Here is a 15,335-nt window from a genome sequence, read left to right as displayed (position 1 = left end):
ACGTTTTTAATACAGTAAACATTCGTTCATTTTAACCTATCCAAATAACCCCTTCGTAACTGGCTTTCTCCTGTTTCAGGGCCACCGGATGTAAATAATGGGTCGCCAGTCATCTCTTACAGCTTGGAAATGTCTTCTGTAGAAACAGATGAACCTCAAGAGGTTTACTGCGGCCCCGATGAAGAATTCACAGTCAGCAACTTGCTCCCTGGAACAACATACGGTTTTCGACTGAGGGCTGCCAGTGCAGCTGGGGTGAGGAAAGAATCCAGGCAAAAGCAGTTAGTTGGCATGCTTATGGTCTCACAATGGTAGATAAATAAACAAAACTCTTATTTATTACCTTTGATCCTCACTAGGGTTGACACATGCCCACTGAAGGAAGGAGATCTTCCACCCCCAGGAAGTGTTGCTTGCCAGCACTCCAGCAACAGAGAATGAAAAAAAATTGGTTTCAATGACATGATGTCACTTCCAGGAAAACCAGCCTGGCAGCCAACAGGAGATTGGGGGAGTGGGGGAGTGGGACTGAGTGCAGTCATCTGTGACAGTATGATGTCATTTCCAGGAAAACCTGGAAGTGGCATCAAATCTCTCTAGGAATTGCTAAAGACTTTATGGTAAAACTATAGAGTTTTTTGGCAATTCCTAGAGAGGACAAACAGCATTTGCAGGTTTTCCAGAAAGGGCATCATGCTAGCTCAGGTGGCTGCCCCCTCGTTCCCACCCACCCCTCCTGCTGCTTCCTGACTGGACAACCCTAATTCTTCCCTTTCTTTCAAGGAACTCAGAGCAGTAAACATGGTTTGCTCTAGATTTAGAATTTCACTAGAGAATGAGATGGTGATTGGCCTAAGATCATCAAGTAGGTGTAACCTATCTGGGCTAGAATTTGGAGGCACTGTTCTTCTGTGGTTCTGGACCTACCTAGAAGGCAGGTTGCAGAAGACGGTGCTGAGGGATTGCTGCTCCATCCCTTGGCCTCTGGCTTACATAAGCTTACTTGTTCTTCCATATGCACCTACATGAAACCACTGGGTAAGGTCATCTGGAGATTTAGAGCTGGGTTGTGCAGATGATGCAGATCTTGCACTTCTGGCTAATCCCAGGGAGGATGTAGAAATTGGTAGCAGTGACATGGAAGTGGGTTTGGAGCAGATGCAGGCTAATAAACTGGAGGTTAACTCCAACCAGAAGGAAGTGATACTGATGAGCAGAAGGTCTGACCCAGGATGTAAGATGTCATTTGTTCTGAACGGAGCAGTGTTCCTTTGAAGGGACAGGCCCATAGTCTGGGGATCCTCTTTGACCAAGGCCTACTGTTCAATAAGCAGTTGGCAGTTATGGCCAGGAGTAGGTGTGTGAACCACTTTCTGGTATTTTTCGGATTTAGATTTACTGGACTCAAAAATTCTCAATAAGACAACCTTTGTTCTATGTATACAGCTCTGCTTGCTCCACCTGCATTCTCAACACGCCAGTTGTGTCAGAATTGTGGCTAGCCCAAGGTCACCAAGCTGGCATGTGTTGGAGCGCACAAACTAATCTGGTTCACCAGATAAGCCTCCACAGCTCAAGTGGCAGAGCGGGGAATCAAACCCAGTTCTTCAAATTAGAGTGCACCTGCTCTTAACCATTACACCACGCTGGCTCTAAGGGACAACACTGTTCTTTGGACCATCACAGAAGTGTTTTTGACCTCAGTTTCTTTCAAAGTTTTCTGTGCATGGTTGAAGAGCATAAATAGGAAGTCTCATTCCTTCAGATCCCATTTCAGGCCGATGTCTGTGATAGTTCACGGCAAAGCTTGGCTTTAGCGGTTGCTCCTCCCCTTGAGTTTCGGGCATGTTGACTGTGCTATATCCCTTGGATTACTGCCTGCCTGCCTGCCTGCCTGCCTGCCTGCCTGCCTGCCTGCCTGCCTGCCTGCCTGCCTGCCTGCCTGCCTGCCTGCCTGCCTGCCTGCCTGCCTGCCTGCCTGCCTGCCTGCCTGCCTGCCTGCCTGCCTGCCTGCCTGCCTGCCTGGTGAAGAAGAACAAAATGACAATTATGTCAAAATGATAATGATCAGAATTAGAACATTATTATGTCAACTCTTTTACCAGCTTGGCCCCTATTCGGAGAAGTGCCAGCATTCAACAGCCCCTGCCCCCCCGGACCAATGCCGGCCACCAGAAGTGACGTGCAGATCTGCAACATGCGCTGTCATATTTTGGGAGGTAGGAATTTCATTGTGTTTATTTCTAGCAGTTTGCGTTTCTTTCTGAGTCTCTCATCTTATAGACTTTCTGTACCTGAATTTAGGGTTTTTATCCCCAACGGTAATACTGACTTAAAAAAAAAATCTGTATGGCCCCAACGTGTGAAAAAGCCTGATTTCATGTGTTCCTTCCCTTTCATAATTCATAGCTAAATATCCCACAGTCTCCTGGTTATTTTGATGGGAATAGCACAATAGGCATCTATTTCGAATGATGAAATATTCTTTAACGCAAGAATGCAGGCCCAGATAACCTTGCGTGAAGGAAACAACTTCTATTGTATTGTCGAAGGCTTTCATGGCCAGAATCACTTGGGGGGTTCTGTGGTTTCCGGGCTGTATGACCATGTTCTAATTTCTCCTGACGTTTCGCCTGCATCTGTGGCTGGCATCTTCAAAAGATCTGATGGTAGTAAAGCAAGCAGAGTGTATATACCTGTGGAATGTCCAGGGTGGGAGAAAGAACCATGTGCCTGTTAACAAGTATAAAGGGTTTAATTAGCAAGCTTGATTTGCATGTGTTAAATGGGACCCACCCATTTAGCATGTGAATAACCATGAAGATAGCATAATCAATGTATTGTTGAAGGCTTTCACAGCCAGATTCAACTGGTTGTGGTGGGTTTTCTAGGCTGTGTGGTCATGGCCTGGTGGATCTTGTTCCTAACGTTTCGCCTGCATCTGTGGCTGGCATCTTCAGAGGTGAATCACAGAGGGAAGTCTGTTACATACTGTGTCCAGTGAGAAGGGAATGTTTTAGTGGGGTATAAATTGTCATGTCCCCAGGTGGGGAACCAATCAGTAAGTAACATTCTGACTGCACAGGGAGGCCATTGAAATTCACAAACACCAAGACAACTTCAATAAGAAAGAAGAGACTCTGAGAATTAACAAAGCTTGGCTACCAGTACTTTAAAACAACAGAAGCAAGGGCCAAAGGCATGCTAAATTCGTGGGCAATGGACTCCACCCAAACACAGGATTTGCATTCACCAATACTGCTGCAGGGAATGCAAATGTGAATCACTCCCTGGAGTGACCCCCCCCCCCCCCCGCAATACAATACTATCAACCACACCTTTGCATAGCAAGTTCCACCCAAACACTTACCAATTTGCTCCCTTTTAAAACAGACCAATTTCACAGAAAGAAGAAGTGTTGTCCTGCAGTTTCTAAAGAGTGTCACTTTGACAAAAATTGGGGTTTTTTTTGAATAACGAATTTTAATGCCACCAACTTCTAACGTTTTGAAAGGTTCCCATTAGCAATGGAGCAGACATCACGGAATACCGGTTGCAGTGGGGAACTGCAGAAGGAAGCATGAATATCTGTTACTGTGGGCCAGGACTCAGTTATGAGATGAAAGGCCTCTTGCCAGCAACTTTATATTACACCAAGGTTCAGGTAAAGAAAGATAACAAGATGCTAGTTTTCCAGTAACCTCGGATTCCAAAGTTTACATGGCCTTTATTTCTTTCTGGTCTTCATTGCAGGCTGTAAATGTTGCAGGCGCGGGACCTTTTAGTGATCCGGCGGTCCGTTTGACTCCGTGCTCTATCCCTGCCATGGTGACTTGCCTCCAAGAAGCTAAGGTGGAAAACCCGCTGTATTCACCTTCCACCTGCCTTGCAATCAGCTGGAAGAGGCCCTGCGACCATGGGTCCGAGATAACCGGCTACACCATAGATTATGGGGAAAAGCAGCCCATTACTGTGGGGAAGGTGGCAAGCTATTTCATAGATAATTTGCAGCCAGACACAACGTACAGGTATGACTTGCAAAGCTTACAGTGGGGAGCAGTCATTGGGCTTTGAGATGTTGCAAATTTCGCCACGAACATCTTACCATGTTCAAAAGTGTGCATCATATGTATACTGTAGCTAGGATTCGTTATATTTGCCCAAGGGGGTAAGACCACAGTTCTTGTTGAGTCTTTCTTGCTGTGGCCCCTATGGGCTCATGGCATTTTGTTCTGGAAGGTCCCTCGATGTTAGGTCTCGAACCTTAAAGCAATAAATGGACTAGTAGCATTTATTGATAGGCGTCGAAGCACCCAGTTTGACAAAGCCAGTTCTGATGAACTTGGCTTTTGCAATCCCCTTTATTCCGTTAACAATCGCCCCTCCCAGAAATGCAAGATAGAGTTAGATTGGAGCCAAGGTGCCCAAAGGTCGACAATAGTTAGCGACAGAGAGCCACCTGGCATCCTACTCCCACAGGACAACGGAAACAACCCTGGTTATCATGAGACCAAAGTGTCAGGGGAAAGCCTAGCTATTTACTCAGGGTGTGAAGCCATAAAGTAAAGATCAAGGAAAGAATGTCCGAGGACACCAGTGATATAATTTGATACTATGCTTTTAATGGGATCTGGTTTTAATATATATAGAGCCATTTTTAATTAATTTCTGATATTTACCGTTCTAAATTGTGCTCTATCTTTATGCTTTGTTGTCCACCGCCCTGAGCCCTCCGGGGGAGGGCGGTATATAAGTGTAATTAATTAATTAATTAATTAATTAGTTAATTAATTAAATATATAGCAGACTGGTTACATATATCTTGTAGCAATTACATTGAGCTAGGAATGATCATCTAGATCAGGGGTATCAAACTCGCAGCCCTCCAGATGTTCATGAACTACAGTTCCCATCAGTCCCTCCCAACATGAGCATTGGCTATGCTGGCAAGGGCTGATTGGAATTGTAGTTCATGAACAACTGGAGGGCCACGAGTTTGACACCTGTGATCTAGATGCAGGCCCCCTGACACTCAACTCCCAACAGTAGCATTTAGGAAGCTCAGGTATTTACTGTGGGAGGAGTACATCTTTCCATGAACTAACTTAGTGACTCAATGGTAGGACCGACCCACTGATTATTCAGTTAGAATTCTCAGTAAAAATAGTATTCTCAAGTATGAAAGGCATGTTTCACCCAATAACATCAAAACATAAAAGGATAAAACACAATGTATACTGTGCCAAGTCACAAATCTGACAAAATCTGTTTCCTTCCATGCCTGATCATTAGAATACGAATCCAAGCTTGGAACAGCCTTGGAGCAGGTCCTTTCAGCAACATAGTGAAACTGAAAACAAAGCCCCTCCCTCCTGACCCGCCTCGTCTAGAATGTTCCGCGTATGGTTCTCAGACTCTTAAGTTGAAGTGGGGCGAGGGGATTGCAAGAATGCTTTCAGATTCCACTCAATATCACCTTCTAATGGACGATAAGACTGGACGGTAAGTACTCTTCATAATTAGGTTGCTTCTACAGGAATGTTTTATTTCCGTTTGGCATCCAAACTGGAGCAAGTTTTTAAGACTCCACATGTCTACATGTCTCCTAACTGTCCACCTTCCAGGTTTTCCCCTACTAAGCTCAAATGCTTCTTGCCATCTGGACAGCAAGGTGGAAGACCTCCTGCTAATTGGAGCTGTTGCCTGCTGGTGCTCAGCTGATTGACGGGTGGCAAGTGGGGCCAAAGCTGAGCGCAATCATCCTGGGGAGAACGATTAAAAAGAAAAATAATTCCCGGTCTATTTACAGAAAGTTCTGACCATAAAGTTCCTGCCAATTCCTAGAGCGACTTGGAAGTAATAAGGGTAGCTTTAGCAACTGCCAAAAACTTTATGGTAATCTTGCTCCAGAACTCTCCAGCCAGTTGCCAGGAATTGCCTCGCAACGCTAGGAATTGCTTGATCACTTTATTGTTATGACCAACTCAGAGTTCGTTTGTTTCAAAGAAACGAGTGGGAAACTGATTAATCAAGACTCTGTTGTTGCCTTCAGGATTGTGTCCATATACAGGGGATCCTGTCATACGTACAAAGTACAAAGACTTAGCGAGTCGACATCATACACGTTTTATATCCAGGCTTGCAACGGGGCGGGGGAAGGTCCTCTTTCCCAAGGATATGTTTTCACCACTACTAAATCTGTCCCGCCTGCCTTGAAAAGTAAGGATATATTTTGATCTTCCAGATTGTACGCTTTCGCTGTGGAATGCTGCAGTATGGATGTTGGTCTTGCTTGCCCTTCCCAGGGTATTTCATAGCTGGGCCACTGCCCAGAAACCAGACAGCCCCAGATCACCTCTCCCTTATCCCCACAAGCCTAGGAACAGGGCTGTATGTGAGCCAATGATCTGAACTTGTTACCATGTGAGTTCCATACTAGCAGGAAATGTATTGCACCAGAAAACAAATATAATAATAGTTAAAGACCCTTTCCGCACAAATCTCCCAAAAAATGTTTGTAAAATATTTTCAATCCCCCACACTTATCTCAATGTTTGTTTGCACCCCCCCCCAAAAAAAAAACCCAATTTCTGGCTGCCATTTGGTGTTTTTTCCTTTGTGCGTGCGCGCGCATGTTATTTCTTGAATCGATGCTTCAATGCTTCTTTCTGCAATTCCTGACACTTTTACAGTTGATGCTTTAAAGATTTAACCCCTCCCCACAAAAAAAAAACACAGGAATACTGCAAATGAATGGGGGGGGGGGACAGAGTGAGCTCAGAAAATGGCAACGAGGAGGAAATTCAGAGATGGCAGAGAAGTGTGGGAAATGTTTTAAAGAGATCGCACAGCCTGTGACACTGTTTTGGAAACCTCTCAGGCTAGAGAATCTTTTTCAAATGAGATTTGTTTAAAATGTTTGGAGGCAGGAAATAAATCATTTTGGGGAAGTGCGTGTAAGGCATATGCTAAGGCATGGCTTTATGTAAGGCAGCAAGTATGCAAGGGGCAAGTATGCTGTGTAAGCAATGCAGAATTCCACAGAGGAAACATTTTATTCCCTACCTCAGAATGTTTTAAAAGGTTTATGCGGAACGGGCCAAAGTTAATTCCGTTTTTACTTCTTATAATGCTAGATGTAATACTTTCCCAGTTGTGCCATCTGTTGAAAGAAGGTAACTGATTTAATTGTTTTTTAACCTAGCGGTAACGTGAGTTGGGCTTATAGTCCTTTGCTTTATGTATATTTTCCAGTAATCTCCCAGGATCTCCATGTTCTTCCCATCTCACATTTCTTGAAAGGTGCTAAAAATTATAGCATTTTTATCTCACTCAGGGAAAAAAAGTTCTGGAATGCAGGGGTACACGCCTCTAGACAGTGAAACTGAAATGTAATGCTAAATTACATATTATGAGTTTACTCTACCTTCACTTCAAGCAGCTCCATACTCCTGCTTTTCGAGTGACCTCGTGAGGTATCCTAAATGAACAGAGAAGGGACCCTTCCCAAACCATCCTATATCACAGTTGAGTGGTATTTTGAGCGCAGGTCTCTTCTGTAACTAACCTGATACCAAGCGCCACAGTTCCCTGGCTCTCTTTTGACAGCAGAATAGCAAAGCCCTAAGCATTTCTCATGCCAACACCCAAGCACTGCCAAAACATAGCTCACAGTATCCTAAGTTGAACTAGTATGACTATGCAATCAATGTATATGATGCTAGATCAGGGGTCTGCAACCTGCGGCTCTCCAGGTGTTCACGAACTACAGTTCCCATCAGCCCCTGCCAATTGGCCATGCTGGCAGGGGCTGATGGGAACTGTAGTTCATGAACATCTGGAGAGCCGCAGGTTGCAGACCCCTGTGCTACCTAAATAAACAAAAATTATGTGGTCACTGCCTATGTACATTAAAAACAAAATGTTGCTACTAAAACGGTTCCTTTCATCATACCTGTAAATGAATTAAGATAATTGATCCAGATAATAAAAGTGCAATATGCGCTAGACTTGCAATAACCGTCCCAATAGTAATTAATCATAACTAACCACTTCGTAACATTTTGGTAAATTTCCTGCTCTAATTAGGAAATGCGACACTAACGCATTGCCTTCATTTTGCTTCAGTGCTGAAAATTGAGAGAATCAATGATCACACTTGCGAAATAACATGGGAGAGGCTACAGCCCATGAAAGGGGATTCCATTGTTTACAGTCTTCAGGCTATGATGGTAAAGGACACTGAATTCAGACAGGTATGTTTGGAGGGGAAAGTTTTGAAATAAGTAGGCATTTCCCTCTTTTTCCAGCTCTGCTTACTGGCCCACACCATTTTTGGCAAGAAATGGATCTTCATGCTGTGTCAGTTTTCAGTTTTTAAAAACACGGCCTAGCTTTGGGTCGGTCTTAATAAAGGGTATTATTTGGGTTTGGTTTTTAAACCTACCCTTTAGTTTCTGCAGGAAGAATAAACAGCATTGTCCGTAGCTCGATGTTTTCTCGATTTCCTGTAGACTTCCTTTTGTGATTTTTATACTTTCCGTTAATTGCTATTTGAACTTTCATATTTATTGAAGCCATTTTAAAACAGCATTTTGAGATCAAGTATGTTGTAGTGATGGAAAGCTAGTCTTGTACTAGAGAATCAGGGGCTCAAACCCGTCAACAAAAAGGAGGGTCAAAAAGAACTGTAAAAAGATCTGAAATAATTACTCTGTTTAGATGTTATATTCGCGCTTACTGCAGAGGTGGGATCCAACAGGTTCTCACCAGTTCCTGAGAGTGGGTTACTAATTATTTGTGTGTGCCGAGAGGGGGTTACTAATTGGGTCTGCTTTTCCATCTCCACGCCCTCGCCTCCCTGAGAGGCATACTGCCTTTGAACATGAAGGTTCCATATAGCAATTGTGCCTAATAATGTAACTCCCTGAACTGGGTTAATCCCTTTCAGGAACTGCAATTCATTGATTCTCAGCCTTTCGTACCTTTTATCTCACCAGTCTCTATCAAAGAACCTGTGTGTTTCACCACTGCTGTGTTCAGATTTGTGAGTTGGGGCATTTTCTATAATGTGATGATGATTTAGAAATGACCTGGTGCAAAAAAATTTTGGGGGGTCGTGGTGGGGGGGCTGCCCATGGGAGGGGGCATCCAACTCAGGTTTTGCCCAGGGCTCAGGTTTGCCTAGGTACGCCTCTGTCCCCTTTGCTGAGGGGGGGCTGGTGGGGCTGGCAAGGGAACCTGTTACTAAAATTTTTGGATCCCACCACTGGCTTACTGGGAAACCAGCAACCACATATCAGGGGTGCTCTCTCCCTTATTTGTATGTATAGAATCAGGGACGTAGATATAGATTTTTTATGGGGGGGGTTCAGGGTGGGGCCACACCCCCACCCGCCCCAGGGCATGGCCACGCCTCCCCAAGCCCCACCCCTGGCCTAGCGCTTATAAAAGCAGCTCTCCGAGGTCGGGGATGGCAGATTCCCCTGCCCTGCCCTGCCCCTCCCCTCTGGGCTGAGGCATAGAGGGAAAATGGAGCCTGATGCAAAATCTGAGTTTTGCACACACACACACACACACACACACCCCGGGGCAGCCGCTGTGATGCAGGAATCCACCCCCAAACAGCATCACTTTCAATGGTGTTTAAACTAGATCCACCTTAAAGGGAGAATCTGGGGTCCCTAGTTAAACAACATTGAAAGTGATGCTGTTTGGGGGTGGATTATCCCCCACCCTGAAACAGCATCACTTTCAATGTGGCGTAGTGGTTAAGAGCAGGTGCATTCTAATCTGGAGGAACCAGGTTTGATTCCCTCTCTGCCACTTGAGCTGTGGAGGATTATCTGGGGAATTCAGATTAGCCTGTGCACTCCCACACATGCCAGCTGGGTGACCTTGGGCTAGTCACAGCTTTTCGGAGCTCTCTCAGCCCCACCCACCTCACAGGGTGTTTGTTGTGAGGGAGCAAGGGCAAGGAGATTGTAAGCCCCTTTGAGTCTCCTACAGGAGAGAAAGGGGGGATATAAATCCAAACTCTTCTTCTTCTTCTAAACTGAGGACCTCAGATTCTCCCTTTAAATCCATGCCGAAGGGGGTGGATTTAAAAGGAGAATCTGGGGAAATTTGGGGGGTGCCTGCTGTCAGGTGTGCAATGGTTAAGCTAGAAGCACCAAACTTTCAGGGGTGGATTATCTAATGATACCACCCAGGTTTAGTGAAGTTTGGTTCAGGGGGTCCAAAGTTATGGACCCTCAAAGGTGTACCCCCATCTCCTAAGCTCCCATTGGAAACAATGGGGGATGGGGGCACCCCCTTTGGGAGTCCATAGCTTTGGACTCCCTGGACCAAACTTCACAAAACCTGGGTGGCATCAATAAGAGACTCTCCTGATAGTACATCCCAGGTTTGGTGAAGTTTGGCTCAGGATGTCCAAAGTTATGGACCCTCAAAGATGTAGCCTTCATCTTCTATTAGCTCCCATTGAAAACAATGGAGGATGGGGCACTCCCTTTGGAAGTCCGTAGCTTTGGACCCCCTGGACCAAACTTCACAAACCCCAAGTGGTATCAATAAGAGACTCTCCTGATAATACATCCCAGGTTTGGTGAAGTTTGGCTCAGGATGTCCAAAGTTATGGACCCTCAAAAGTGTAGTCCCCATCTTCTATTAGTTCCCATTGGAAACAATGAAGGATGGGGGCACCCCCTTTGGGAGTCCATAACTTTGGACCCCCTGAACCAAAGCTCACCAAACCCGGGTTGTATCATCAAGAGAGTCCCCCAAACAATCCCTGAAAGTTTGGTGCTGCTAGCCCAAACAATGCACCCCCTGCAGGCCACAAACCGAAAAACTCTAAAAATGTTTTAAAAACCCACAAACGGGTGGGCGGAGCTTCGGACATGAATGGGGGGGTTCAAACCAGAGAACCCCCCCCTTACCTACGTGCATGTATAGAATGTAGATGATGATGTTACAACGGTACAAATATATCAATGGAAGGAAGGTTGAGGAAGATGTAGTAGATTGCATTACTACCCCAAAGTAGAACTTGGGAGAGTGTCAGGTCTCGAATCTTGAAGCAATAAACAGACTTTGGATGATTGATCAGCAGCATTTATTGATAGGCAGCGAAGCACCCAGCTTGAGAAAGCCAGTTCTGCCAAACCAGGCTTTTTGCCCTTTATTCAGAAGTGAATCCCCCCTCCCATTTCTCCAAAGAACGTGAGAAAGAGCAAAGGCACCCCAAGGTTGGTGATAGATGGAGATAAAGCCGCCGGGTCTTCTGCCCCCACAGAACAGCGGAAACATCCTGTTTCCCATGGGACCAGAAGTGTCAGGGGGATGCCTAGTTATCCACTCAGAGTGTGAAGCCATAATGGAAATATCAAAGAAAGAATGTCCCCTTAAAGCATTGGTAACATATAGCAGGCTGATTGCCTATATCTTATAGCAATTACATCGAATGAGGAATGCATCGCGATCAACTGCATACAATCCCCTGGCAATATATTTTGTAACACCACATTATGCTAGGAGTGCGTCTCAATCAACTCAATGCAATCCCTGACAGAGAGGAATGTTTCTTCTTCCAGTCTGGGGCATTTGATAGCCAGTGCTGATGGACATTTGGACTAGGATCCTGGGAGAACTGGGTTCGAATTGCCTTTTCTATCATAGAAGCTCACTAGGTGATCTTGAGCCAGTTGCATGCCCTCAACCTGACCAGCCCCGCAGGGTTATTGTTATGAGAAAATGAAGGGGGGGGGGACAAAGTTCTAGTTGACTTTGAGTCCCAACTGGGGAGAAAAGAAGTATATAAATACAAATAAATTGAAAAAGATGAATTAAAAAAGCAAATAAAGTTTGGGTATAAACTGCACCTGCAGCTTTAGCTGATGGGGCCTGCCAAGCAAGAATACTAAATGTCCTCTTTCAAATGAATCTTTGAAAGTGAAAACTATGGACATTTATGAACTGCTTTAAGGAGATTCTTCCAGCATCTGGTTTGTGCCTCCATTTTAAGCAGCGTTAACTTGTAATGACTGGTCTTCAGCGTTGTTCTTGCTTATCCCACCAGCTTCAGGGGGAAAAAACTTCCTCTCCCCAAATCTTTCCATCTCTGGGTTTCGAGGCATGAAGCGAAGAGAATATAGCAAAGCACCTCCAGTCCATTTCACTCAAAGGCCCTTTCCGCACGGGGCAAATACAGCACCCTGGGGACGGCAAAAATGCTGTCCCCAGGGAGCTGTTCGCATGGGGGGTGCAGCTGCTTTGCAACCATGCTGCCCTCGGTCCTCCCCAGCGGCACGAAGCTGCCATTTTCCCACCTTGCTCCCTGAGCGAGGTTTTTGGAAAACGGCGGCTTCTAGCCACTGCCGTGCGAACGGCAGCAGCTGGAAGGCGCCATCCCTCCTCCCCTTGCCCAATCGACCTACCTTATCTGCGACCGTCTGGTGCGTCATTGAGACCTGGGGACATGCCCCCCTGCCCTGCGACTCTGGAGCGGTCGCACAGGGCAGGGGGGCTTGTCCTCTGGCCTCTGCAACGCGCCGGACGGTCACAGGGCAGGTAGGTCGATCGGGCAACGGCGCTCCGCGGCACCATCTTCCCTTTCATCACCGGGACCGTTCGTGCGAACAGTCCCGGGGGGGTTGGGTCGGCGTTATGTACGCCGACCCAACCCCCAGCGTGGCTGTGTGGAAATGGCCAAAGAATCTGTGGCCCAAACATTTTAGAATATGCTATCATTTCAGCTATTGCATTGTTCAGAATTAGTGTAAGGAAACCAAACTGCAAAAGGAAAAGATATTATCAATAGCATCATCTTTATCTTCCGGTCGATTCTCCCAATAGTGCCCTGAAAATTTGATCATCATTAGGTCTGTAAGCATTATTTCTCACCGGGACGCAGATTTCCTTCAAGAGGGGAAAGGAAGCACAACTCATTTTGTGACTCTGTGATTTTATTATAGCCCTAAATTAAATAAGAGTTGCCTGTCTTCTCATACAGTTCAGGGTTGTGTCTTCCGTTTCCTAGAATGTGTACTTAAATGTTCTTTCCACTTAGCACTCGCAGTATAAGCTAATGTTGTGGACAGGGCCTTTATTATAATCTAAGGACAGCCTTTGGACTAAAGCGCTTCATTTTGGTTATGATGATCCTGTCAGCAATCAGTTTTCTTAGCATTCCCTCTGCTTCACAAAACGTGCATGGCTGGATCACTAGTCATTGGCCTGGGAAGAGAAAAATATCCTAGCAGCTTGTTCTGACACTGAAAGAAAACATAAAAGGCAAATCAAGGTGTTGGCATTAATGTACTATTTGTGGTTCTATTGTTACTGTGATGTGAAATGAAAAAAACTATTAAAGAATGCCCTCGTTTGATAGAAGTGAGTAACTTCTGTTATTTTACTTTTCCATTTCAGTGGAACCTCGGTTTTCGGCAGTAATCCATCTGGCGACACTCGGCGAAAACCGAAACCGGCGAAAACCAAAGCTACGCCATTTGCGCGTGCGCTACACAAATGTATGCAAAAAGTGTAAATTTACCCAAACAGCGTAGCCGAAAACGGAGGCACCCGGCAAAAACCTAGGCAAAAAAACGGCCTGGGGCAACCGGCAAACACCAAAACCGGCAAAAACCGAAGGCAACGATTACCGAGGTTCCACTGTATCTCAAAAAGGAATTTAAGTTTTGCTGGTGTACAACTTTGATTCATCAGTTGATACTGTCACCTAAAATTCTTCAGGTAGTTAACCTACATTGAATGCCTCTGTAAGAAACAGACAGTAATTTTTGATTATTTTGTGTGTCTCTTGGTAGATTTATAAAGGCCCTGATTGGTCATTCCGTTATTCGGGCCTCCAGCTGAACTGTGAATCTCGTTTTCGGGTGTGTGCCATTCGACAGGTCAGAGATTCTTCCGGCCATCGGGATCTCATCGGTCCTTACAGTGCCACAACAGTATTCATCCCTCAAAAGACAGAATCAACAATTGGCAAGGACATTGTGGAAACCACACAATGGGCTCTTAGTGATGAACAGTGCGCCACAATCATCCTTCTTCTCTTTGCTGTGTTTTCCATTTTAGTTACCTTTATAATTCAGTACTTTGTAATAAAATGAGAACGCCGATTTGCTTTTCACCACTGCTTGTTACCTTTTGCATTGATCATAATGTTTAAAAATCATTTTAGTTTGGGGTGTTGTGGGGTTTCCGGGCTGCATGGCCGTGTTTCAGTAGCATTTTCTCCTGACATTTCACCTGCATCTGTGGCTGGCATCTTCCTCAGATGCCAGCCACGGATGCAGGCAAAACGTCAGGAGAAAATGCTACTGGAACATGGCCATACAGCCCGGAAACCCCACAACACCCCAGTGATCCTGGCCATGAAAGCCTTTGACAATACATTTTAATTTGCTTTTTCAAAATCTGGATTTTAGCATATCCATCACACAACTGCAAACATTTTCAGGTAGCAGCATGCAAATTTAACAATGTAACCTGCTGGGGAGGGGTTTTTTTCAGTGGGGGGGAGGCCAATATATTCCTTTTTGGAAGTTAATGAAATATAATTTTTGGAGCAGCAAATGTTTCATATGTAGCATTTCATATGTAAGTTTCTTGAAGCAGAATGGAAGGGATGTAAAGTATGTAACCAGGCTGCATAAAAATTCACATCTGAAGCAGTGAAAATGATTTCCTACTGTGCCTCTATGACCTTATCGTGATTTATCATGATTAAAGAAGCTTTCCTCAAGCAGCAAACCATAAATTGGGTGAAACTAATTGGATAAATTGAGTTTAATGTGACAACTGAGGAAAAATGACAAATTTTGCCATCACCTCAGCTAAAGTTTTACACATTTTGGATATAGCTTCTCAGTAACAAGAGGAGTCTGGGGTGCTGTGTGGTTTCCGGGCTGTATGGCCGTGTTCTAGCAGCATTCTCTCCTGACGTTTCACCTGCATCTATGGCTGGCATCTTCAGAGGATCTGATAGTAAGCAAGGAAAGCAAGTGGAGTATATATACCTGTGAGTAAAGGTCAATAGGTGAGGGCATCTGAATAGGAGTGGCCTGGCAAGTGAGTAACAATGAAGTGTAGCATGTGAGTAACAATGGAGATAGCAAGGTTAATACGTGAGGCATCTGAACAGAAGTAGTCTGAATAGAAGTAGTCTGGAGTCTACTTGCACCTCTTTGTAGGAGTGTAGATTTCCTAGAAGGGCCACAGGGTTGGGATATACCAATCTGTCAATCAGTCATATCAGGTTCCTTCTGCCTGGCTTTTCCCTGAAGTTCTGTGACATGTGTCAGGAAGATCTGTCT

General features: G+C 45.1%; 1 protein-coding gene across 1 annotated transcript in view; it reads left to right on the top strand.

Annotated features, from left to right (window-relative positions):
- Positions 1-14,201, top strand: part of FNDC3A (fibronectin type III domain containing 3A) — an 84,211-nt gene extending 70,010 nt beyond the window's left edge. The window contains exons 18-25 of the mRNA XM_048501018.1: positions 80-255; positions 2,106-2,219; positions 3,515-3,664; positions 3,754-4,028; positions 5,293-5,502; positions 6,053-6,219; positions 8,128-8,255; positions 13,827-14,201. Of these exons, the coding sequence (XP_048356975.1) occupies positions 80-255; positions 2,106-2,219; positions 3,515-3,664; positions 3,754-4,028; positions 5,293-5,502; positions 6,053-6,219; positions 8,128-8,255; positions 13,827-14,129 (1,523 nt within the window). The 3' untranslated portion in view covers positions 14,130-14,201. The remainder of the gene's footprint in view (positions 1-79; positions 256-2,105; positions 2,220-3,514; positions 3,665-3,753; positions 4,029-5,292; positions 5,503-6,052; positions 6,220-8,127; positions 8,256-13,826) is intronic.
- The last annotated feature ends 1,134 nt before the right edge of the window (positions 14,202-15,335 follow it).

Source organism: Sphaerodactylus townsendi, linkage group LG01 (genome assembly GCF_021028975.2).
Source record: "Sphaerodactylus townsendi isolate TG3544 linkage group LG01, MPM_Stown_v2.3, whole genome shotgun sequence".
Classification (NCBI taxonomy): domain Eukaryota; kingdom Metazoa; phylum Chordata; class Lepidosauria; order Squamata; family Sphaerodactylidae; genus Sphaerodactylus; species Sphaerodactylus townsendi.
This window is presented reverse-complemented; position numbering and strand designations above follow the sequence as displayed.